A 27298-nucleotide genomic window follows, 5' to 3' on the forward strand; every position below is an offset into this window, starting at 1 on the left:
GTATGATGGTTATTTTTGTTTTCTAGTTGTTACCTGGCTTTTTTAAAATGTTTTTTTTTTAACTGGTTATCTCTTTGCATCATCTCTAATTTCTCCTGCATACCAATTGTATCATCCCAGAATTATGTTTAGATTTGTGCAATTGGAAGTACTGCATCTGATGAACTTCAGTTGAGATGTTAGCTATATGGTAGTTTCTTACTATAATTTTCACATGTTCATATCTTTTCAAAGAACAAAAATGCAGTCTATATGATCCCTATCTCCTTGCCTTTATATGTTCTCTTTCTTTCAAAGAGGTCTATGTCCTGAACTAGTATGATGAATAGATAAGAATAAGAACATTACCTGCAACAGTATTTGGCAGAATTAGTTGCCTAAGAGTTATTGGTATGCATTACCTGAGGTTTCTGTCTGCCAATGGGTGGAAGAGGCTTCATTGTAGGGAAAGTTAGGGCACTTGTACAAGTTAGCCAGTCAGAAATCTCATCAGTAAGATGCTTCTTTATTTGTTGCTGTCTGTGGCTGAAAGGCCTTGCCTTCCGTAACCGTACTTCCATTGGATCAGGTGATTGTCTGAATGGTGAGTTGTACACACCTGTCATCTGAGGAGAAAATGGAGCGATCTTGAATTCAAATAATTTAAAACATATGTTTGTTTTGATGCTTTAAATCAAAATGATAAAGACAACTACGTAACAAGTGTTTCAGCAAAAAGTTGCAGTAGGACTACTGACATGAGAAAGGTCTCTGGATGAAATGCATTCCTGTGCACTGCTTATGTCCCATTAAGACAGGGCTTAAGTGGGATTTACATGGTGCATAGGCATCCTGCAGGCCTTCTGCATAGGGGTCAATTTTACACATGGAGGCAAGTGTTGCAGAACTGAGACTACTAAGCTCATCTTTTCTTCCAGTCATATACAATCCTTCTTCCTCCATACCTAATAGCCATACAAATATAACAATTTCTCATAATAATTATATTGGGCAAATCTCATTCCAGTTTAAAACAAAAAATATTGAGTGTACATTTTGTAATGTAAAGTAGTAGAATCCATAATAGAAAAAATAGTTTTCAAAGTATATTATCTGTCATTTTGAAAAACGCTGACAAAGAGGAATACAGATGCCATGTGCGCCCTTGTATCTCTGCACTGCTATGATGGCTGAACCACAATTTGGCTTCAAGAGAGTAGCAAATGGCAGCATTCTCACAACTAGAGTGGAATGACAATGGGGAAAACCATACCATGAATATTCATATGAATAAAAAAACAAATTTTTGTTTGATCTTCCTGGCAACACTTTCATGTTAACTTTCTGCACACATTCAAACATGCTAGCTTCACCAGTGTGAACACTTGTGAAAAATGAATATTAAGGTCAAATACATATTCTGAAATGTATTTTAAGCTGTAAAATTCACAGCCCACTTTGTGAATTCAGTAATTTGGTAACAATATGATGTTACTTATGTGACTAAACAACAAAGCTGTAATTTCAAATTGTTAATTGGCAATATCCATTATTCGCAATTTGCAAATGTGTAGCAGGCCAAAAGTTACATGCCAAACAAATTTCCAAATCATTTTGTATACTAATAAACTGAAAATATTTTCATCTGTTTGCAGGCAATTCATGAGAAGAGATAAAAGTAACTGTTGAAAAAAAGATAAATATTAACATAGTTTTAATAATTAATTTATTTAGTAAACATGGGAATCACTATATCCCACAGCACAAAACTACTGCATTTTTGATCGATTAGATTACATCTGTGTAAAGGTGCATGTGCCAGAAATTAATCTAAAGATCATAAATGCTTTTTTAAAAATAATATACTTGCAGAATTCTTAGGTTTTTTTAACCACATTTGTACAAAGTATTTTTTAATTTTGTTTTTAGCATGTTATAATTGCCAAAACCTACTGAATTTAAAAAAAAAGGTGAAGACATTGCTTTGGGGGAGCAGTAGGTGTGAGGGAGAGAGAGTAAACATTTATAATGTGCCATTTTTCCTTCTGTAGAACTATTTTGGCCCCCTGAGAAAATTAAGTAGAGCATCAGGCTCCTCATAAAGTATTAACAGTTTGGGTTTGGGAGGATTGAGAGCTCCCCAATTAGCTCTAATGCATTTTTCATTAGTGTGTCCCACTGGGAAATTCCAACTCATGTGGTTAAAAACTTAAATAAAACTTTTATGAAACTTATTGTTTAATGTATTTAGATATGCATAGATGATAGCTTATTTTAAATATTGCTGTTAAATTCTATGAGACAGATTCTCCTATCTGAGTATTCTGGCCCTAAATCCATTGTAATTATCTCAATGTAACTCTCTCACACCACTCTCTCCATTCTTCTGGGGCGAAGGTAGTAGGAAAAAGAGGACATGGATGTATGAAGGCATGGCCAGGAGACCCTTGCACCAACCCAATCCCCAGCTGTATTCTAACACAGCACAGGGGCACTGGCCTTGTCCAGAAGCTGCAGCAGAATCAAAGGAGGGAATGCAGAATTGCAAGCCACCATGTGATCTGTGTTCTGTGCAGTTCAGCTGCACCCTCTGATTTCACTCTGTATTTGAAGACTGGCTCTTAGATTCCCAAAAACATCTCACAATGTTTGAGATTCATTCCAGACTCTTACTGACTATTTTCACAGCATTTTATAGATAAGCCTATCTGTAACTTTATCATACCAGTTTGTATTTGCTTGCAAATACTTAATGATCTGCAAGAGCTAGATTAATACACTGTCTCTGGCTTTTATTGTATTGCTGCATAATTACTGCATGAACTTCCACTATATGTTTGTTATACATCTAATATTAAATTCATACAGATACAGAAGGCCTGTTCAAAGCCCTCCACACCAACTGGGCTCCATATTGGGGATATAAAACATGGTGTCCAGAGGAATGACTTGTCAATGCAAGAATCCATAGTCCAGCCCAATTCAGAAAGCACTTAAGCATATACTTAACTTTAAAGTATGTGCCAGCTACAATGGGTCATAAGAACATGTTTAAAATGATGCATTACAATTTTCTTGTCTTCGAGACTCTTCACCATTAAGACCCACCATGTCTATTGAGATGCTAGCATATCAGATTGTCAGCCTTGCCTTTGCCCTGACAATAACAGCAGCCTCAACTGGCCACTTGTCCATTTCTTACTCAAGCACCTTCCCTGATTCATTCCATGCCCCTCACCTGTATATGGAAAAAACTCTCCATCACAATTCACAAAGCCACCTCCTCATCCTTTGTTAAATCATTCCTCAAAACCTACCACTTCTGTGATGCTACAGTTTGCTCCCATCTAGAATTGGTTAGGCAAGTGATGACCTGTAAGTCTGCTTTCTATGAAACTCTGTTCATTCTACTGTTCCCTTTCTCTCCCAAGCCACTCCCCACCTAATGAGTCTGTTTTGTTCATGAGTTGTACCCGGCCTGTCACCTAGATTGAGTTTTGTGGGGCAGGGACTGTCTTCTTTGCTACATGACTTGTACAATGAGATTCTGATCTTTGATTGGTGTTTCTAGGCACTACCATAATACAAACAATTGGGGTGTTTTACTGAATTGGGGCCTCCAAGTGTGCTATGGAGGGGAGTCTCCAAAGTAGCTCTGCATAGATTAGCATACAGGGTTGCTTTGTGAGGGGACAGTAATAATAATAGTAATGCTTATTTCCTATATAGTGCTTTTCATCAGTAGATCTCACAGTGCTTCATAATCTTTAATGTATTTATCTTCACAAACCTCTGTGAGGTAGGGAAGTAGTATCCACACTTTTCAGATGGGAAACTGAAGCACAGACAGGCTTAAGTGACTTGTCCAAGGTCACACAGGAAGTCCATGGTGGAGTAGGGAATTGAACTCAGGTATCTCACATCCTAAGATCATGCCACAACCACTGGGTAATTCTTGGAACAGGACCCTTTGGCATACTGCCTCCTATCTGAGGTTATCTTGTTCTCAGCTTTTTCTTTCAAAAATGAAATTAAAGTCTTCTGCTGTTACTGTTACACAGAAAACTGATGCAGAGATGTCTACATGAGTCTGCAGAGAGCCAGGAACAGTAGTTCTGAGAAGTGTAAAATGCAACATTACTCTCAATGAGGTGTTAACTCAGATGCCCAATGATGATAATTCAAATGTCAATATTGTTAACTCTTTCATTTCTCATGTAAAAAAGGAGAGGGCAGTTCACGAGATCAGCATGGTTTACTTTAGGTAAAAGGAGTGCCTTGCATAATGACAGGTTTCAGAGGAACAGCCGTGTTAGTCTGTATTCGCAAAAAGAAAAGGAGTACTTGTGGCACCTTAGAGACTAACCAATTTATTTGAGCATGAGCTTTCGTGAGCTACAGCTCACTTCATCAGATGTATACCGTGGAAACTGCAGCAGACTTTATATACACACAGAGAATATGAAACAATACCTCCTCCCACCCCACTGTCCGTGCTGGAAATGGCCCACCTGTTGATCACTTTAGATAAGCTATTACCAGCAGGACAGTGGGGTGGGAGGAGGTATTGTTTCATATTCTCTGTGTGTATATAAAGTCTGCTGCAGTTTCCACGGTATGCATCCGATGAAGTGAGCTGTAGCTCACGAAAGCTCATGCTCAAATAAATTGGTTAGTCTCTAAGGTGCCACAAGTACTCCTTTTCTTTTAGGTAAAAGGTCTCATTTTGGTGTCATAAGTGAGTAGAGTTTGGGAGATACCATCTCTTAGTCTACAATTAAAAGTTAAGTCAACATAACTTCAGTACTCGGGTATGAAAAATTCACACAAATATAATTTAATGTTGTAGCTCCCGTAGGGTAGACATGGCCTTACTTTCTTCCCCAACGAAGCCCTACAGTGGCACAGCTGCAGCACTGCAGTTGTGTTGCTGTAGCATTTTAAGAGTAGACTCAGCCTCAGAAGCACATAATCATATTTTGAACATCTGCACAGCGTACTATGAGCAACATCTCATTTTTGCACCTCACGTGGGTGGAGGTTATTTTTTGGTCAGAGCTTGGGAGAGCATTACCACCTTTTTTCCCCCATTCTGATTCCTGCGGGGTAGCCTGGAAAAGGGGCCATAAGATCTGTAATTAGAGGATTCCATTGTCTCTAACACTCTTCAAAAGTGCTGCAGGGACTTTGTGGTAATTAATCCAGCCAATAGGTTTGAGTAGTAGCCTTGTTCGGACTGTGATAGCCCTCCGTTTAAGGTTGAATTTAACTTCTCTAATCACAATGGACTAATACCCATAAAGCTTCCTTACTTTGTCTTTATGAAGGTGAACTGAATTTCACCCATGCTGTGTTTGTGCTCTTAAAGGTTAACTTAAGATGTATCTTTTTTCCAGTTTGCTTTTGAGATTTACTTCTGGTCTTGCTCAGCAAATATATTTATTTAATTTAGTTTTTAATTTTTCAGGAAAACATATGAACATGTTATAAAAATCTTCTGGATTCAAGAGTTGCTTGTTACCTTTATTCTATTTTAATTATACATACTATATTTCACAAAAGCTTAATTGTAAATATGAATCTAATTCTGTCATATATATTCCAAATTTACTTTGCTACATATATATATTTCTGAAAAATCTTAATAACCCATATTGGATACAAATTTAATTTTGTCATCAGGAAGAATGGCAGTGCTGATATAACTTAGCCAAAGGCAGATGATTTAAATTTGTGTACGCTAGTTTTCTTCCAAAATTAGCCCTGAATCTCCTATATTATAAATAGGAAATACAACCATCTTTAACATGATCATAAATTATCTTTCTTTTTTTAAGAACTATAATCAGGAACTACTTTTAAGTCATTATCTGTTATCTATCCATCAGACACTGTTATTTGAACTATTTCACATTTATGTGTATACATAGGTGAGATGGAAAAATGCAAATGCCCCTGTAAGCATAATGGCTTTCAGAAACTGCATTTTGTAATCTGTATAGAGTTCCTGCATATGCTTTACAGGACTATTCTTTATTCAGACATTTTGCACTTTATAGTGGCAGAATAGGAAAGTATAGTTTAATGTATTTCAGATTATTATTGCTAAAATAATAACTTAAAGGCTGCTTTTTTATAGTTCACTTTTGCAAACTACCAGTTTAATTAAGACATGCAAATGATGGCCCCAATCCCAAAAAAGAATTTGCCCTGCATTGCAGTCGTAGTGAAGTGATGGGACTCTGCACAAATACAAGGATCTCTACAGGTTGATTTCTCTGTGGGATCTGAGTCAAAGTTTGTTACGAGATGTATTTCAATGTTTATCATTTTTTCAAGTAATCATTAGTTATTTTAAGTTTAATTTTATATATGCTAGTGTTCAGATAAATGTATTAATTACTAATGTATCAGCCAAAGCTGCAGAGTTCAGATCTAGATTAAAAGCTGAATACAAAATTTACTCCAAATTTGTGGCAGTGTTTGGATTTAATATATGGTTGTTCAGGCCCATATGTAGATAGGTCTGAGCTGCAAATTTCAGATTCAGTCTTGAACTTGTGGAATATTTGTGAAAAAAGGCTGAATTCAGTGTTCCAGTTCTGGCCCATCTATAGCTATTGTTCTGATACAGTTAACACATCTCAGCAAATCAAAGCTCTGTTCCTCCAACTTCTTGCTCACAGGCTGTTTTCTGTACCCATGGATCCCTATTCATTTTATTGGGTAACAGCAGTGTGCATGAGTGCAAGAAGTTGCAGGTTTGGAACCTTTGACTTTTAGTCACATCTTTTATCTTAAAGCAGCTCGATACAGTATTTTAGAATTCGTATCTTATTCTCTTTTTTTCTGATCTTAATATAATATTCTCTCAACTATACGTTCATCATAGTTAATGTGGCTTTTCATAAGCTTATTGATAATAGTAGTGAATTAGCAGTCTTCAGAAATTATCCAGTACCTTAATTCCATTTTTTTTCCACTTTTTTAGCCAATTTCAGTAAGGGGACTCAGAGTAACAGCCGTGTTAGTCTGTATTTGCAAAAAGAAAAGGAGTACTTGTGGCACCTTAGAGACTAACCAATTTATTTGAGCGAAAGCTTATGCTCAAATAAATTGGTTAGTCTCTAAGGTGCCACAAGTACTCCTTTTCTTTTTGTAAGGGGATTGTGATTTCCCTCCCCCACCCCACCTCACCCCACCCCAAATATTATTATAGGTTACAAAAATCACACCTAGCCTGTGGGGAGCATGACACATTTTTCTGTATCATGTTCTTCACAACTGAGAAGGGCTTCTGTCAATGCTGGCTTTCTGGGATTTCATTTTCAGGAACAATTTTCTGAAGTGACAAACACTATGGGGAAATCTGTGCTAACTGTTAAAAAATCTACAACTGAGTTATTTGCAGTACTGTCATGCTAACTTCCAACTCAATAAGACCAAAGAAATCTCAGGAGGGGACTCTGCTAATAGCTTCTTACTGACCTCCTTGCATCAGGCCCTTCTGCTGAATGGTGGCCCAGTGGTGAATATGGCAAATGAGGTGTGAAAAGCACAGATTTTTTTAAGGCTATGATTCTAACTCGTTTGGGGGCGGGAGGTGAGAGAGAGAAATGAGTTATACAATAGATATATATTTTTACCCTGGAATTCTCCCCATCAGACCCTCCATCATGGAAACCCAAGCATGACCTAGAATATTAATTGTGCCAGGTCAAGCATACTAGCAAATGTACCATTTGTTACCCAGTCATCCTTAGCACTACATTAATATTTTGAATCATTTTGCATTTCTAACAATCTATCATTTAGCTTTCTTCCAATTATTTTTATCTTCATAATTAAGTATGGTACATGGAGAATGAAACAAAAGATATGATAAAAATGCAAACGCATTAATTTAATGAACACCATATCAGAGTTTTTTTCTATTCAGTATCATTTTTGTCACTGAGTTTGGGCTGGGCTGTGGAGCATCCCTGGTCATCTTTTCTAACTTTTAATTTTCATTATGTTTATTATTTATAGTTTCCATCTGTACCCACAGGTTTACTAGGTCCATCCCAGAATAAAGAGACAACATGCTCTCTGCCTCTAGGAGCTTTCAAGTGAAATTAGACAATGTAACAAGGGATGGGAAAGGCATGAGAGGGAAGACGATTGTGTGGTTGCTCAGTGAGGACTAGTGAACGGGATGATATAGGGAAGAGGGTGGTTTTGGTATTTTTAGTTAGGAATATAGGGATGTCTTTAGTTGACTAATTTCTTGTCTTTTAGATACTAAAATAGACACCATATAGTTTTAAACAACAAAGCACATGCTGGTAGATGTAACTGGTACACAGTAAATGTGCATACATGTGTAAAATTAAAAATGGGTGGAGCTGGTTTTCAAATAAAGTGCAATCATGAAGCCTTTAGAGAATTTTTCTTCATATCTTAAAAATACTTCATATTCTCAGTACTCAAATACTACAAATTAAAGGAATGTTCTGGGTTAAATACTTTCCCACCTGAGTGCTGAAAGGCTAAAATAATTATCTCATCTATAACCACCATAAATGTAAATGTCGCTTTTTAACAATCATTTAGTTCTGAAAAAAATAACTTCAAGGCAGTATGTCTGGCTGACTGACTGCCAGGATAAGGGCTTAAAATAAAGATTTACTTTCTCATAGTGCTCATTTAACCAGGAGACAGATGATTCTTTCCTCAATGTATTGTGGTATATGTTATGAACTGTAGTTGTTTTGAGGGACTGAGAGAGCAACCCAACAAGATAGGATGTTAACTTGAAAATACTTTTGTGCTCCATTTTAACTTTTAAAAACTAAGCAAGTTGAGAAAAGAGGGAACAGATTTTTAAAGCCATAAAAGTAAAAACATGAAGGAGAGCTGTGAATAAAATATTTGCTAGGGATGGGATTGCTGAATCAACACTGACCAGTGCACTTCATCATAATTATCAGGACATACTACTGCCAGGGGATTTATAAAAATCCCACTCAGCAAATAATTGCCCTGCTGTTAGGAGATAGTCAGAGTGTTAACACACTGTCACAGTCCGGCGTTTAGTAAGATATTCAACATTCAATTACTCTTGCTGAGAACTAAAAGGAAACATGATCATTTCTCAACTACTGCCGTTATGCTTCCACATGAATTCCAGTGAATAATCTTGTTAATCCTCAGATATAGTTCCTTTTAGGAGGTAAAAGAACTACTTTAAAACATTAATGATTCAGAATGAAAAACCTTGTTGAAATGATGTCAGAGCCATTTATGTTTTGTTTTGTTTTTAAAAAGGATTTTCAAATGTATAGATTACTAGATTGCAACAGACTTTGGAGTTATTGCATACAAAATGAAAATAAAATAAAAGGATATTATGTTTAACACAAACTGTATTTGGAAAAAATCCTCTACAAAACTCTATATAAAAACTATGATAGCACCAAGTAGGTGTGTGAGGTCAAACATGAAGCTTCAAAGAAATTTAATCATTTCAGAAGGTGTCTTCTCACAAATAAGAATAATCTGTATTGTTTTAATTACACAAAATATATGTTAGCTAAAACTTGAAGAAATGTAGAACCAACTTGTTCAGTTTGAAAAATGCTCCAAACCAGCCCCAAATACCTAATTTAGTATCTGATTTTGCTACCACTGAGGTCAATGACAAAATGTTCACTGACTTTAATCAGTTCTGTATTAGTTCTTTATACAGGTGTAACACCACTGAGCCCAGTAGTGTTGCACCAGTATATGCAAGGTGACTATTTAGTCAACTGTATCCAATTGATATATTGGACCTGATTCTGCAGTCTCTATGCAAAAGCTCACTTGATTTCAATAGAAGATTTGTCTGCTAAGGACTGGAGGATCCAGCCTATTACCTATAGCAGGGTCTATATTGGATGTGTTTGTGATAAACCATTTATTGAGGGAATGAAGAAGTCATAAATGAGTGATGAGTAGAGTATTTTCTCACAAGTGGGATTAATTACCTGTCCTCCAGATAATATATATTCTGTTTAAACAGAGAAATAGAAACATTCATTATTGTTATTCTGCCTTCACATTGCAAGGTTTAGTTCAATCCCGCCAAGCTAACATTTTTGTTTAATATCAAAGTAATGGCACCATCATGGTCTAAAGGAAAGACAGTGCCAGGGGTGAGGAAATATTAGCGGCTGATAGCCTTTGCCATGGAATACAAAACTAACCACAATCCTGCAAAGACATTGAGGTCCCTCTTCAGCCAATAATATCACAGTGAAATATTTAGGACCCTCCACATAAATAACCACTGCTGGAGTATTCAGACCCCAGGATAAAACAGGAATAAATTACTTTGAGGGCCTAACATAGAGAACACAACAGCTGTGGTACCCAGCCAAGACACCACAGTCCAATCTCCTGCAAAGAGTAAAGCTATCCCATAAATACATCATCAATCTTTCATGGATTCTGTGTCTGACTGACACTTTATTCTGTTTATTCTAATTCTTATGCAGCATCTTGACAACCAGATCAGGGATGAGAACTTGGATGTGTGAGTGGTGGTGTATAAAACAATGTTCCCACAGTGATGGAACAGAGCTGAGAATCAGGAGTACATACCAGGAGAACATTCCAATTCTCACGGACTTCCTATTTGACTTTAAGGCAAGATTATTTTTAAAAAGTGTCTAAATTCATATTTAGGTGCCTAAATAATGGCCTGATTTTCAAAAATTCCAAACACCCAACAGCTCCTGTTGACCAGGTGTTGTTGGTTCTCTGTATTTTTGAAAAACAAGTCACTGAAAATCTTGTTCTTACACCTTGTAATAGGTTGTACCTCTAGGGCACCCCCATTGCTGAGACTGAGCACCTCTTGTCACAGACATCCTTCTCTGACTGTAGTTGTCACTGTTTGCCAGTTTAGAATGCAGAGAGTGGTCATCCAGCCATAAGTTTTTGGGAGGTGGCAACCCCCCTTCTAGGTCTAACAACTTTCCAAAAAAAATGGCAAGGGCAAACCAAATAACAGTCCACAGAACAGTCCAGTCTACCCAGCAGTTCTCCACAAGGTAAGAGGTCAGTAGTCTCTGTGGAGGGGGTCTGGGCCCCTCCCCCCGTTGCGTCCAAAAGATCTTTGCTAAGCACCCTGGATTCTAAACAAAAAGTGAAAATAAAGTAAAGAAGGTCCCTCCACTTCTTTGGAGGGTCTAGATGTCAGAGGCTCTTCAGCCATTCTCCTGTTAATCAGTCCCTTCTGTAGGGCTAGGGAGCTCTAGCTCTCTTACCTCTGAGTGCCACCCTGCACTGGGCTTGGATCATCCCTTTTCAGGAGCTACCCTTCTCCATGTTTGACAGGCATCACAGGTGGGCTGAGCTGGGGCTGATTGTGCCAAGAGGAGCTCTTGACTGGGGTGAGAACCTGTCCCACCACAATCTCCTATGCTTCAGTTTCTGCATTTGTGAATTGCAAATTATAACTCCATTTACTATTTACTAACATCATCCCTCCCATAAAGACAAAAACAACCTGTCATAAAAGGCAATTAGCCTATGGCTTGGTCACACCATTTCTCCCAAAGGATTGGAAAAAAAATCCCTCTAATTATCCAATGATATCCTGTTAGAATATGGTAAGTGCTATAGGTTATACAGGTGAATATGAGAGTGGATAGGAGAAGCTCTTCTTTACAGAACAGATCTAGACAATTATATGGGATTTTGTGACAACATAAGAAACAGCTGCTGAAGAGAGAAATAATTTTATTTCCCCAAGAACATGTAGATGTGATTAAGTAAACTAGTGTTCCACTAACCTTCAGTGTCTCTTTATGTCTGTCTGTTTCTTTGTGTATGCATGTGACGCTCTCTTCCCTGCAATAACACATTCTGAGAGTTTCATTTGATAATACATTTTAGTTAAGCCAATACTATTTCACTATGCAAATAAACTGCACGGGGATAATGTGAATAGCTCACTGGTTACAATGGGACCAGGAAACGAGCTGAGATTTTCATGAATGGACGTAGTGCTGTGTGGAAGAGAAGAAAAGGAGAGGATGGAGCAGTGTGACAAAGGAAGGAATAGAAAAGAAGCAGGAAAAGGGTAAAGCTGCAACACAGAGGAAAATGTTGAGGGATGGCTCCAGGCTTCAGTGGCAATTAAGATAGGCATATGGGAGAAAACATGATAGGGGAGAGAAGTAGAGAAGAGACGTTATTAAGGGTCAGAGCAGCACTGATCATGCTCATTCTTGGACAGGTAATACCTGTCAATAAGCAGTATTTACCAGATTCCAAGTGACAGGATCTAATCGTGAGCAAACTCTGTGTAAGTTAACTGAGGAAACATTACCTTAACTGTATTTGGCTGCCCAAGAGCTGGGAAACCAAAGAATCAGTGTATACATCACTCATCTTGAAGTTTCATTAAAGCTGGGATACCATCAATGCCACTTCTTAATCAACCAGAAGGGTTGCTGTTGAGAAATGTATGGTACTTCATCTTCATGCCTTCTTCCATCCCATCCCTAGTCTCCCTCTTCTTGTACACCAAATGACCTTTTGCTCCTCCTTAAAATGTGCTTATTCTTATAGTATATTTTCAAAAATTATCTCCGCAAGATTCCTGCATCACCTCAAGCTCATATTAGCACCAAATGCACTACTGTATATTGGCCAAATTTAACCCTATAATAATTGGATTGACTTCAGTTGAGTTGCACCAGGGATAAATGTAGTGCTGTGTATCTGAATAGTTTACTCTGTAACTGTTCTAGATTGTAAATTCCTTGGGGCATGGGCTCTGTCTTCTGTGTTTGCACAGCACCAAGCTGAAAGTTGACATTCAACTTATAATGCCCTCTGTTCAGGTTTCAGAGGGATAGCCGTGTTAGTCTGTATTAGCAAAAACAACGAGGAGTCCTTGTGGCACCGTAGAGACTAACAAATTTATTTGGGCATAAGCTTTCGTGGGCTATAACCCACTTCATCATGCATCTGATAAAGTGGGTTATAGCCCACGAAAGCTTATGCCCAAATAAATTTGTTAGTCTCTAAGGTACCACAAGGACTCCTCGGTTCTTTTTCCCCCTCTGTTCAATTACCCACCACTGGAATAATCCCAGCTTCTTGCTGGCACAAATGACAGTAATACACCAAAGAGAACTTTTTCACAGACCTTTGCTGTGTACACTTTTCATAGGTCACACAGCCTAAACTTGCTTAAACTCTGCCACTAATCCTACCCACAGGACTGGAGCAATTGGTGTATTGCCTGGAGAAAAAAAAACACAGATTATACAATTTTGATGCAGAAAAAGGACCCTTTAGGTAGCAAGAATTTTTAAAGAGTGATTTTACAAAAATACAGGTCTCAACTATTCTTTGAACACATAGCCCTGCTTTGTGTGCCTAATAGCAGTGAAGTGCCTAGCAACTATGTGCCTAGCAGGAGCTCCAGGAACTATTGTTTCTTGTCCAGGAACAATGTCTCCCAAAAGGTCACAGGGAGCCCTGTTACTGCATTATATTTTTAGAGGGTACAGCATAAGCCCAGCAGCTAGGCCATTCCCACCTCATCCCACTCCCTTCGGGTTAATTGGCACAGGCAGCAGCACTAGCCAAGAACAGTCTTTCTTAGGAGAGCACAAAGACTGTAATTATACCTGCCCTTCCACCCTTCCCCCCCCCCCCCCCGGAGGAACAAAGGGTGGGTGAACAAGATCTTGTGACCCTTCTACCTTGTAGCCCTATGCAAAGGCTGGCATAGTCTAGCCCACCATATGCAGGTGAACGTATATGCCAAAGACGGCTTTGATGTGGCACATCAAGACCAATTAAACTTGCTGATCAAACATATATTTGACAAGTACTGTAAGACAGACTTAATGTAGACTGAGAATCCTTTGAAAATCATCATTTATGAAAACAGAATATAGAACTATAAAGAAAAGAGAAAAGTACCTTACTTACTAATACTATTAAAATGTATCTGAAAGTCAGTTGGAGAGCTAGGAAAGCTCACACTCCCTTTTTAATTTAAATGGGATTTGTAATGGTACAAGCTTTGGAAAGTAGTGCGAGACATCTGACTTGGTAACAAGTAGGTGAGGAGTGGGTATAAAACACCCACAGATAGGTGGGGATGTTCAGTGATTGGGGGTGCCTGTACTTTTGAACAAAAGTGGTTACTTTTTTTATCTCCAGGAAATATGAGTACCTAGGATGAATGATAATTTCAGCCCAGGAATGTTTTGGAGATAGGATAATAAAAGGTATAATGGTAAAGAGGGAGGAAATAAAATGTAAAAGGTAAGAGCTAAGTCATTCTCCATGCACAGTCCTTGGTCTTTCCTGAACAGAGACTGCCAATAGTAACAAATTATGTATGATCATTTTGTGATGTGGACTGTTCATTTGGGACTAAGCTCAAATGACCAAACCTGCAGCCAGCCAGATCAGAGGCCGGTGCTTTATCTACTGAGTCCTCACCTTTATAAGAATAAAACTGCCAGGTGTCCAAAGACAGAGTGGGTGTCACTTCAGACCAATTGTTTTTCAAGTGCTTACAGGACAGCGCTAGGTTAATCAGGTGTGCCTTTTGAATATTCATTATTAGGCTTTGGTAAGGAAATTATTTACACAGTTTTATCCTGATGTAACTTCACTGACTTCAGTGGACTTAGCTTCTGATTTACACTGGTGTAAATGAGAGGATAATCAGTCCCTCAGTACCATTCCGATTTGTTATGGTCTCTGCTTATAGGAACAAATGCAATTGATAAAATAAACAATGTACTCGGTTGTTATTTGACTTGTGGTAAATTAATTTTTAACACTCTTTCAGACAAAGCAGAACTGAAAAGAGACCTGAAGGTATTCTTTTTTTTTCTGCATGAATTGACAAACATGATAAATCAGTAGATAATGTTATATGTGAGTGAGTCACTGAATGCTGCAAATCAGTGGCTCAATTATGATTTTTACAATAACAATAATAAAGAAAAAAAGACAAAACTGGTATAAAAACCTATGGAACCCTCAACCCACAGCAGAAGAGCTACACCTTTACCTTAGTCAGAAAGTGAGCTTTAGGTCTGTGTACCAGACTCTACCAACCTAGCAAGCAGTGCATCCATAGCCTTGAACGTGAATTGACAAAGGTATAGCTGGAAATTAAGCCTTATATCCAAACACAGAATCTTATCAGGCCTTCCAGTGTGGGCCTGGCTAAGTTTGCGGACTAAAGAATCTGTCTTAAGGAAGGCGGACACAAAGGTTTTCTTCCCCCCCACTCTCCTGATGGTAATAGGTCACCTTACCTGATCACTCTCATTACAGTGTGTATGGTAACACCCATTGTTTCATGTTCTCTGTGTATATAAATCTTTCCACTGTATTTTCCACTGAATGCATCTGATGAAGTGCGCTGTCGCTTACAAAAGCTTACGCGCAAATAACTTTTTTAGTCTCTAAGGTGCCACAAGTCCTCCTTTTCTTTTTGAGGATACAGACTAACACAGCTGCTACTCTGAAGCCCAGAGTAGTTACTATGAACATAAGGACCTTGGTCAGTGTAGATTTGTCAGTGTTTACTCTCAAGCTATGAAAATCTCCTGCAGGGCATGAACGACCCTGATATAAGACTGGCCTCTTGAGAGCCAGTTGCTTAAGCATACTAAGTCCCTGACACAGTAGCTGGTCTGCACCACAGCTAAACACTGGTTGAAAATCATAGGGACTACTGCCAGTCCAAAAAGTAGCAACTTTGTTATTGGTGGTTTCCCAACAAAACTTCAAAGATTTGTATAGATTTTAAGATAAGAAGGGACCATGTAATCACCTAAACTGATCTCCTGAATAACAGAGGCTCACCAGTTCTTAAGTTGATCAGGTCAGAACCTTCAAACTGCATGACAGTGACCTTGGCCTTGCACTTCAGCAGAACAATCTGAATTCTGACGGTAGGAGTGTTCCTGTAAGTGAGAAGCTGTAGCTAGAGATTTAGAAGATATATCAGAGATTTCAAAAAAAGCCCTAACAGTATGCTTTGACACTTCTTGACCTTCTTAAAAGAGCTCCAAAAATTTCTGTTTCTGTCTTCAGGAAAGTGCTGAAGACATCTTGGACCATAAAAAAAAATTATACCTTGCCTCACCACTTAGTGATTAGAAGCACATAAAGTCAAGGCTGCCAAGAAGTGCGCCTTCCTTCCAAAAAGCTCAAAGTGTTTACATTCCTTTTTCCCAAGAAAGGAAGACACCTTTCTCAAATTAGACTTTTCAACCACTGCTGAGATCATTAGAATGCCAACGTAAAAGATAGAAAAAAAATAATTCCAATTATTCTCTCAGTATTCAATAGAAGGAGTTGAGCTTCCCTGAGGCAGACACAGTTGAGGCAGAATGATTCTACACTTCCTTTGCAGACTCTAACAAGCAGTCTTTAATAGGGAAACCTATCTTGTCCTTCTCTTGAAGCTCTGTTATCAAGGAGCTTAGGAGGATTCTCTGCTTAGGAGCTTCCAAAAGAATGTCAAGAGAAATTGATCCCCTACAAACTGAGCCTTGGAACCCTAAGTGTCACTGAGAGGAGAGGAAGAGGCAGTCAGCACAGCCTCCTCAGAAGATGGGGAACAATAGGGCATTTCAGAGGACTTCTCAACTGTATCCTCCTCTGACAAAGTGATGGATGTCACATCCTGTAAAACTGCAGAACTAGGAGAATCAGTCTTCTTGATCTTTATAGGAGGTGCAAACCTAGGTCTCGTCAGCAATGAAGACACAGGACTCTTATCAACCCCCTCTTCTCTTGATGTTACAGAAGAAGGACGTTGAAGACTACAGGGCCAAAAAATCAAAAGGGCACAATAGGCACAAAATCAAAAGGGCACAGAATCAAAAGGGCACAGAGAATGAAACTGCCCTGGTAAGTTTTCCAGCCAGGAGCTGATTGGGGCAGAGAAATGGCCCAACAGAAGATCCTGTACCTGAATCAGGAACACTAGGAAGAGCACCAGCAGAACTGAATGAGCCAACTTTTCTAAGATCAGAGGGTCTCACGTGTCTGCATGTGTTTCTGCTCTTGGGTAAATAGAAGATCCTATGGAACTGTTGACAATATCAGTCTAGCTGATCCCAGCTTGGTGGATCCCAGAGGAGAACGGACTGGAGTTGGAACCAAAGATGAATCTGAGTCCTTCAGTGTGAGATTATGAGCTTGGGGCACCCCAGATGGCCAGTAATGCTCAAAGAGGATCTGTGGCTGTGTGGCCAGGCTTACAACTCCCACATTATGCCTCTGTGGAAGTAATGCCATGAAGGAAAACTTTCATCATTTGGGCTGCAATTTTCCATACTTGGTCTCTATTCAAAGATGAATTTGGTAGTGAAAAGTTGAGCAAAATCAGTTCCACTGTTTAGGAGCAAAAGGAGAATGGAGAAAAAATACACATTTCCCATCATCTTGTGTGGCAGTGTGAGTGCCTGGAGGAAAAGATGGTCAGGGGTGAGGCAATACGATTCCACTGATTTTCTATTCCTTCTTCCAGTGACAGAGACAATTATAGTAGCAGAGGGTTACCTCAGCCTTTGACATACAGTGTGTCTCCATAGCTGCTAGAGCCCTGGCTTTGGTCCATCATACACATACAAGAGAAGTCTGACTTTCACTGCTATTGTGTTGTGTGCCCAAGTACATCTGGGAATATGAGCTGTTAGAATCATGCAGTGACTGAGACATGCAGTCCCTTGTCCCATCAAGTATGGCCTTTTCAAACCCAATCCTGTGAAGTGCTGGACAATTCTTTTAAGGTGCTGAGCTCCTTCACCTTCCATTGATTTCAAAGGCAGCTACAGTTTGTCAGCACTTTGGAAAATTGGCCTCTTAATCCATTTGCCACATTTACTTGCTAATATGTACTTAGAGGAGACCAGGTAAAACCTGCACACACGTCTGAGTTCACTAACACAAAAAGAGAAAAGCAGATGTATTGTACATATTCATAATAGAAACATTAAATTTAAAAAAACCTTATTTTTAAAATATTAATTATATTTAAAATGGATCCATTAACACAATAGTACCAATTTGCACACTGCAATTATGGACTGATAGCAAACTTAGCTTAAGAACTTGTTCATGATTTGATTTATAAATGCAAAAAGAGAAATAATAAAATAAAAATATAAAATAGACCAGTGGGACTTTTTTTTACTCTATAATGTGCTGCCAACATTTGTATTCAAAGAAATAATCTGAACAAAGGCAGAGTTTTTGCTAACCCTGTCATGCAATTTTTAACTCCTTGCATTTTTAAGGTATCTTGTTCATCATAAAACACAGCCCTTATATTGTTCATTTAAAAGCAGATAAGGAAAATATTGTTGAGCATAAATACATATCAGCTTATTAAAATCCAAAAGAGAAGAGTTCAGTTTTTCTAATAGAATTTAGATTGATAACAGTGTTGATACCTTTTCAAGATATTTCTTTCTATATTCCACAATGGAATCTCTTGCAAAAAGCAACCAGTAGGTGGAGCAGACAACATAATTTATTACTTGATACCAAGGGCATGGAATCTGTTGCAGGTTTCTTCATAATTATAGGAATTATGTAGGAGAAATTTTCTTCAAACAAAGGAAGCTCATCTATGTTAGGTGTTACTTGTCTAGTTACTGAAGCTATTGATACATAAAGCAAGTTGAGTAAAAGCTCAGTATTTCATAAGCATAGAATTTTAGAGTTCATAATTTATTTCTCCGGGCAATATTTTCCAAATAACTTAGTTTTACTCAAATGAAAAATCACATTCTATTTTCAAACCTCCTCTTATAGTTTGGGCTGTATTTGTGGTGCATGAACAACACCAGCTACACAGAGACAAAAAGTAGATGCTGTTTATTTTCTAAAGCTGTAAAATTTATTTGTGTTTTGAAGTTAGTGGGATGCATAACAAACAATTTTCAGGGAATAATGTTGATTAAGTGTGTGACAACAAATTAACACTATTACTGCTAGTAAATATTGATTATACAAAGATTTTCAAATGTTTAGATTTCTTTCTGAAATGTAGATGTCCAGAAGATACTCTTATTTTTAAATTAATAAATTCATAAAGGTCTGTTAATTCAAGCACTGATGTATAGCTGAAGTAATCATGTATCTGTGTTAAAATATTTGTATAAATACAGTGCATATGTACAAACAACAACAATAAACTGCTATATTATTGCAAATTCTTATAAATAGAGTTCATTATTTACCAACAAATGTAGTAAAATGGTAATTTTAAATTGTACTATAATATGGTATAATTTATATATATATACTCTGTTAAAAGGTATCACTGAGTTTATTGATCCATGTTTTATTTATTGTAAGCATGACACAGGTTAGACAAAATGTAACACTATATTAAATACTATATTAATTTGTAGCCTTTGTAAAAATGTAACTGTTGAACTTGTAAGCACTGAGGCGCTCTAGTATTCAAATTGCTGCAGTCATAACGGCAGTCAATTTTAATGTTTGTGCTGCAGAACATAAGGAAAAGCCATCAACATGATATCTCAAGCATTAGCTCCACAAGCATCTGAAGCTACAATTCTGAATAGTCTATGGAAGACTGACTTCTTCAGATCTATGATAGCCTATTTTTAGTCTACAGATGTTAATCTTTAGCAACATATGGGACTTCCTGAATTATAAAATATCCTGAAATAATGCTATGTCAGTATTTTGCTTGAAATTTTATTTCTCATTCAGCTATGGTAAAATGTTTATGGAATATGTGATGGAAATAGCAACAGCAAAAATACTGATATTTAATATCGATAACCTTTAACATTATATTATTTTACTATCTGTCACAAAGAAGCAAATCAGTATAGAAAGGAGCTAAGAAAAAAAATCCAAAATCATATTTCAATATTTCTGCTAAACGCATTCATTTATATCAAACCATCTTGCTGCATGAAGAGGCAAAGTGAAGATGCGGCAATTTAAATAAGTGCCAATAACGCACAGTAATTTAACTTATTTTTTCTTATTAGGATACTTTTTCTTAATAGAGGGGATATTTTTAAAAAAATAAAAAAATTATAGCTCAGCTCCTGGATCACAATTTAGTACTAAACTGTGACTTCTGTGGCAAATTTTGTGGCCTCAGAGTCATGGAATATGTAGACCTTGACAGTGAGCAAAACCGGAGTGTTTTTAGTTCTGCAAAACCGTGCCTGTCAAGCTTTGTTCTTGTTAAATCAGAAACCCAAATCCATAAGACCACGATGCTTACTGCTGCCCTCCACCAGGAAAACCTTAACTTGAGGACTGAGGTACAAATGCTGCCTGCCATCCCTTAAGGATGAATCTTGGGGTGTAAAAGTCCCCACTGGTAAAGGAAAATGCAGTTTTCTAACCTGGCACTATCGGGAACAAAATGAGTTCATTATATTTTAGACCATAAGTCATTCAGTTCATCTCACTAGCCATCTAAAAGAATGGTGAAGATGCCACAGTTTAATTTTTCAGATACTAAAGGTGTAGAACATTTTATCCACATTAACACTTGGTTTGTTAGGCCATCCTTATTTCTAATATTTTGCTTCATGTATCTGCTTAATATTGGAATTACTGTAAAAATAAGTTATTTTTTCCAAAAAATGGTCCAAGAAAATGTAAAAACTTTAAGAACATTCTATGTGGAAAATGTACTATTTCTACAGCTGGCCAAATTATTTGTGGTGAATAATATTCAATTAATAACTTAGGCCTTTTCTCTGTTTGCAAATTACTTCTGAACAGACCTTGAATTTAGTAATTTTGCAATTAAAGTTACTCCTTTTTACTAATGTATTCACTTTTCAAATCTGACATACAATTAATGCAAACAAGTTTCAAACTATGGGTGGATTATAAATGATTCATAAACACTGAAAAAGGCTAAATTTGCTGCCATTGAGTCACATGGTATTGTTCCTGCTCCCTGATCAGATGACTGATCATTTTTATTGTAACAAATAACGAACAATGAGTAGCAAACAACAAATAGGAAATAATGAATACAAATATTTTGTTCATGCCTGAAATTTCACATGCAAAGACAGGTATTCATGTGAAGAACAACTATTCACCAAAAAATCATGGAAAGAAAAAAAACATTAGCACTAATGTTCACAAATAGGGACTAGCAAGGACCACAAATATTGTCAAAATAGAACAGCCCGTCAAAATTTGAACAAATGTTCTTAAATCCTGTTTTACCACATAAGATCAGCTCTACTAATTACTAACAAATTTGACTTCCTGCCAATCACACTGTATAGGAAGACTTGAAAATTCTAGAACTTTTAGCAGTGCAAACAAATTAATCAGTAAATATTCAAAATTCCAGAGGCATACCTATGTGAAAATAATCAAGGTAAATGTGCTGATACAGGCAGTTCTGTGAAAAGCTTTAGCTGAAACCCTACATGTACAATGTATTTTAAAACACAGCAGAAGAGCACAATATCAATCCAATCATTAGCTCAATTAAAAAAGAAAAAATGAAACTGCTCCTCAGCTTAATAACTTGTTAGTTCTTGACAAGTGCAACCACACAACAATAAGCCAGTCAAAATGAGTTTTTAAAGCGAGGTTATGCCCTTCGTGTTGTGTTATCACAGTGGCAGATCAAACTGCTGACTTGGACTCTTTCTGCCAGCAGTGCTGTTACTGCCTCTGTGAAGCTGCTGTCACAGAATAGTCATGGTACCTGCTCTCACCTATAGAAAAGCACTAAATTGAACTCAAAGTAGTGTCTTTGTGATATCTTTTCAACAAGTCATGTCCCATTCAGCCTGCTAGTTTATCTCTGTCAAGCTGGGGGCCCAAGTGGTTTGCATGAGCTGTCAGGGACAGGTATACCAACCTGCTCTGTGCTGAGGAGGTAATGCATCTTTCGGGCTTGGTGATCCTTTTTCTTTTCTTCCCTTTCTAGGTCTTTTTTCTCCTTTTCTTTCTCCTTCATCTCTGCAAACTCCTCTAGTTCTTTCCTGCATCAAAACAACTCTTTGTTATTTACAGTCCAGAGGTGAAAAAAGATGCTAACACTTTTTTTTTTAACTCTTTCACAGCTGGTTCTCCATGGCATTCAAGGTGCTGCCTTCATCCATTAACAATCAGTTGGAAATCACTGGAATGTTAAAATCTACTTGGTACATTCTGCAGTATAGGAGATGAATTCTGTATGGGTGTGACTAACATTTGGTACCATTAAAGTGGTTAAATCTACATTCTATGTGTTTGTACAGTATACCACATTTATTCATAATTCGTTCATTTATATCCTTCAGCTTTTATTTTGAGGAAGATGTTGATGGTGTTATTTAAATATTTTGATAAAACAGAAGTAATAGATATTCTGTGCACTGTTTTATCAAAAACCATTTTACCTTGAGTTTCATTAAATAGAATTTATTTTAATGTCGTAACTTCATTCAAATGGACATCAGCATGTAAACTGATAGTTTATATTTCAGCTAGTACCTTGTGACAGAGTGGTAGATCATGACCCTGTGACAGACCCTCTACCCCTTCTGCCCTTGCGTGTGCAGAAGGGTTAGAAGGAGGAAGGGTAAGCTTGACTATTTGATATCCCTCTCCTTGCTGCATCACTGAGCCCTCTGCAGGGTTGAGGATCTGTGCATGGAGAAGGGTTGGGACATGGGCTGCAGGCAGGTGAGTGGGGTCCAGGGGCATACACCTTTCCCTCATTAAGTACACAAGAAGTCCTTGGGAAAGACACATGCAATATTAACTTTCCTGGACATCTCCCTCCTCAGCATGGAGCCTTTCTGACAAGGGTAGTACAGAGCAGCTACTGTCATGGGGAGTCCACAGCAAAGTCACTGCCAGGAAAACAGGTTGTGAGGCAGGGGTTCCTGGAGCCAGTGTGGAGGGATCACAAGGTCTGCTGAGCAAATGTCCCTGTGCCTCCATTAGTTCTTGGAATATCCACAGGTAGCAAGAGGCTGATCCCACTGTCTGCTTTGCAGGAAGCGACAAACCCATATTTCCAGTAGAACAATCTGAGGAAAACTATGCAAGGTAAAACGTGCAGAGATTTTCTCATCAATGGCTTCCTCCCATGGATTTTCTGCAAAAGGACCAGTCTGGCCCCAAATTATGCAAACTTGTAGAGTAAATTAATGTCCTATACTAAGCATAATTCAGTGTTATAGTTCACAGTGCATGTGTATTGAATTATTTTGACCCAGTTAAAAGAGATTAGCTTGATTAACGTATGTTATTATTTTTCTTAAGAAACAGCTAGTTCAAATTAACCTGTGTGTGAAAGACACCGGCTTTGTTCAGTGATTAGGTGAGTAAATTCTGGCCTTTTTTCAGAATATGTTACATAAAATAAAAAGTGAAGACAAATGCACAGTTCATATGTCTGGATAGTAAATAACACAGCAAAAAGAAATCTGGGATCTGATAATTCCCCACAAAAGTCAATGATAACACTCCCATTGACTTCAATGAGAGCAGGATTTGGCCGCTGGAGAACAAGGATCAAATCAGGCAAATATTTAAGCATGTTTATGTAACTTTAACTTTATTGATGTAAGTAATCCTACAGACAAGTCAAATTACCTCAATCAGTGTTTGCATGATTGGGCTCCAGCTTTGTAATGCTAGCTGTTATAATTATCATAGTGTTAATTTAATCCACAAAAACATGTGAAATGGTAATAAATGCCTTATAAATATATGAACTCAGTTAAAATAAATTCTTAAAGAAAATATATATTAAAATAGTATCATTTTTATATTTGATTCATGCTACAGTCTTTCAACTTTTCTTTACCAAAATATTAATCCACAACACCTGGTAAAATGAATAAAATGTTAAGTAAATCATGCATGTTTTTTCTTCAAATGTGCAAGACAAAAATAGAATGAAAAGGAAATACATTAAAGGTAGGAAAAGATGTATAGGTTTGTTTCAATCTCTGCAAATATTTTTTGTTGCAGTTTACTGTTAAAGGCTGCTAATACAATATTTCATACAAGGTTACTTATGAAACATACTGACGTTTAAAAATCACCATGCTATGCTTTTGCAGCAGTGTAATTTTTTTCCAACATAAGATTAAATTGCAAAATAAATGAATTACTTAGAGTAGCATGGCCCCCATTTTGCCACCCTTCTCCTGAAAATTGCTTATTAATATGAAAAAAAAGTTGGAAAATAGCCTCTTTTACTTTATGCATAGCATTTTGGGGCCTCGCAGCCTGCAGACCTGGACTAGCTGCACATTTTAGATTGTGTTGGCAAGCAGGTACAATGACCTTTCTGACCTGCATCTCAAGGCTATTATTAATCGCTAAGTAACCTGGTAAAGCCAAACAAATTTGTTTCCATTGAAAGGATCTCTATCTGTGTCTGAGAATTTGTGCTGTACCAAACAAACCTCATTAACTGTGTCCATTTTTGACAAAGAACTAGGAGTTGGAGAGATTGGTGACCTTTCTTTGTCCTTAAGGTACAGACTTCAGAGCAGTTATATGTGGGTAAATAAGTATTTTTACAAGGAAACTCTTTGTTCTATATTAACCATAAATAATTTTTTTAAAAAGTGCATGTGTTATCGAGTTAACTTTTTTATTTTAGGCAACTTTATACTTAAATATTTGTGCACATATTCTATATTTTACATATTTAATACTGCATCTCGTTCTTTTTCATTAGATTCTTCCATTCAGCATGAGTACCACTGTAAATAGCTGATAAACTGCCTATAAGTATATGATTATAACTTCTTCCTATTCTTATCCACTTTTACCCAACAATGAATAAGAAGTTATATTGTTCAAGAGAAAACTGGTGAAAATCCCCAAAGAAAGATATCAATAAATATATATGCATTTTATTACAGATTTAATTATAACAAAGGGTAAAATATTTGTCCCATGTCATCAGTTAGGATTTACTACATTATTTAGAATGAATTATTCATTACCATAATTTTTTCAAGTAAAAAAAAAGTTTAGATCATTTGTTGAAATGAAGTTCAAGGCAATATATAATTTTATTAGAAAGTACTATCCTAAGATCATCACAATTCCTTACAAATAGCCACACATCTCTTCATTAATGTTCTACATGAAACCACTCATGAACGTAAGTTCTTTTAAATAACTATATAATTTTCAATATACTTGAAAATATTTTCAACAGCCTACATATTTTGCTAACATATTCTGTTTCAGTAATATTGTATGCATAATGTTTACATTACTTTACTTTATTATAATATTGTTGACATATATAGTTACCTCTGATGGCTCTGTCCTTGAAGTCATCACAAAATGTAAAGTATGTATTAATCTAAACACTACTATACGTATAGACTGCTTAGCAAAATTATACCAATTTCGATTTATTCTAAAATGATTTACACCCTGAAATCCCCACATGTCCTTTCTATCACATTTTAAAGACTAAATCTTAGTCCCATTAATATCAATGGTAGTGAGATCAAACCCAAGGAATTAATGAAAAAGACGTTAAATATGACTCTATATAATTCACAGTATAATATTTCGTCTCCGAGACTATGCTCTCTGCAGTGGGACAGTTGGCCAGTATGTAAAGAGACAGATGAAACCAGCATATATGTAAAGTACATACTACAGACATTACCTTTAGACATCGTATGTCTACCAATAACACTGAGATCACAACCACATGCATATATGCTTGCGCACACACAAAAATCCAAAACTCACTGATGTCAATGGAAAGACTCCCAATGACGTTGATGGGCTTTGAATCAGGCCCTCCCTCTCAACTGTTTCTATTTTTCTTTATAAACAGTACATTCAACAAGTAGTAATAAGTAATCCTTTCTCTGTGAATGCCTCATGCAATCAAGGATGTAAATATTTCATATACTGTGTTAGCCCCTCAACCCCAACCTCTTCATTCATAGTGATCAGTATTATAACCTCCGCTTCAGGTCAAAACTTCCATTGACTCTTGTGGGTGCTCCATGTGTGGAAAGGGAATTTAATATAGTCAAATAGAATCAGAGAATCATAGGACTGGAAGGGACCGTGAGAGGTCATCTAATCCAGTCCCCTGCAATGAAGGCAGGACTAAGTATTATCTAGACCATCCCTGACAGGTGTTTGTCGAACCAGCTCTTAAAAATCCCCAATGATGGAGATTCGACAACCTCCCTAGGCAATTTATTCCAGTGCTTAACCACTCTGACAGTTAGGAAGCTTTTCCTAATGTCCAACCTAAACCGCCTTTGTTGCAATTTAAGCCCATTGTTTCTCGGCCTATCCTCAGAAGTTAAGAAGAACAATTTTTCTCCCTCCTTCTTGTAACAACCTTTTATGTACTTGAAAACTGTTGTCATGTCCCCTCTCAGTCTTCTCTTCTCCAAACTAAACAAACCCAATTTTTCCCATCTTCCCTCACAGGTCATGTTTTCTTCTTGTTGCTCTTCTCTGGACTCTCTCCAATTTGTTTTCCTTTCCTGAAATGTGGCACCCAGAACTGGACACAATACTCCAGTTGAGGCCTAATCAGTGCAGAGTAGAGTGGAAGAACTACTTCTCATGTCTTGCTTACAACACTCCTGCTAACACATCCCAGAATGATGTTTGCTTTTTTTGCAACAGTGTTATGCTGTTGACTCATATTTAGCTTGTGATTCACTATGATCCCCAGATCCCTTTCTGCAGTACTCCTTCCTAGGCAGTCATTTCCCATTTTGTATGTGTGCAACTGATTGTTCCTTCCTAAGTGGAGTACTCTGGATTCGTCCATATTGAAATTCATCCTATTTACTTCAGACCATTTCTCCAGTATGTCTAGATCATTGTGAATTTTAATCCTATCCTCCAAAGCACTTGCAACCCCTCCCAGCTTGGTATCGTCTGCAAACTTTATAAGTGTACTCTCTATGCCATTATCTAAATCACTGATGATGATATTGAACAGAACCAGTCCCAGAACCAATCCCTGCGGGACCCCACTTGTTATGCCCTTCCAGCATGACTGTGAATAACTAATCTCTGGGAATGATTTTCCAACCAGTTATGCACCCACCTTATAGTAGCTCCATATAGGTTGTATTTCCCTAGTTTGTTTGAGAAGGTCATGCGAGACAGTATTAAAAGCCTTACTAAAGTCAATATATACCACATCTTCTGCTTCCCCCTATCCACAAGGCTTGTTATCCTGCCAAAGAAAGCTATCAGGTTGGTTTGACACGATCTGTTCTTGGCAAATCCATGCTGACTGTTA

General features: G+C 37.3%; 1 protein-coding gene across 3 annotated transcripts in view; it reads right to left on the bottom strand.

The window, feature by feature from the left end:
* SPATA17 (spermatogenesis associated 17) overlaps window positions 1-27298 on the bottom strand; it is a 148338-nt gene that overhangs the window by 62323 nt on the left and 58717 nt on the right. For all 3 annotated transcript variants that reach the window (XM_048843197.2, XM_048843196.2, XM_048843195.2), the window contains 2 exons: window positions 21902-22025; window positions 402-605 (listed from right to left, as the gene is read on the bottom strand). In XM_048843197.2, the coding sequence (XP_048699154.1) occupies window positions 402-605; window positions 21902-22025 (328 nt within the window). The remainder of the gene's footprint in view (window positions 1-401; window positions 606-21901; window positions 22026-27298) is intronic.

This window comes from Caretta caretta, chromosome 3 (assembly GCF_965140235.1).
Source record: "Caretta caretta isolate rCarCar2 chromosome 3, rCarCar1.hap1, whole genome shotgun sequence".
Lineage (NCBI taxonomy): Eukaryota > Metazoa > Chordata > Testudines > Cheloniidae > Caretta > Caretta caretta.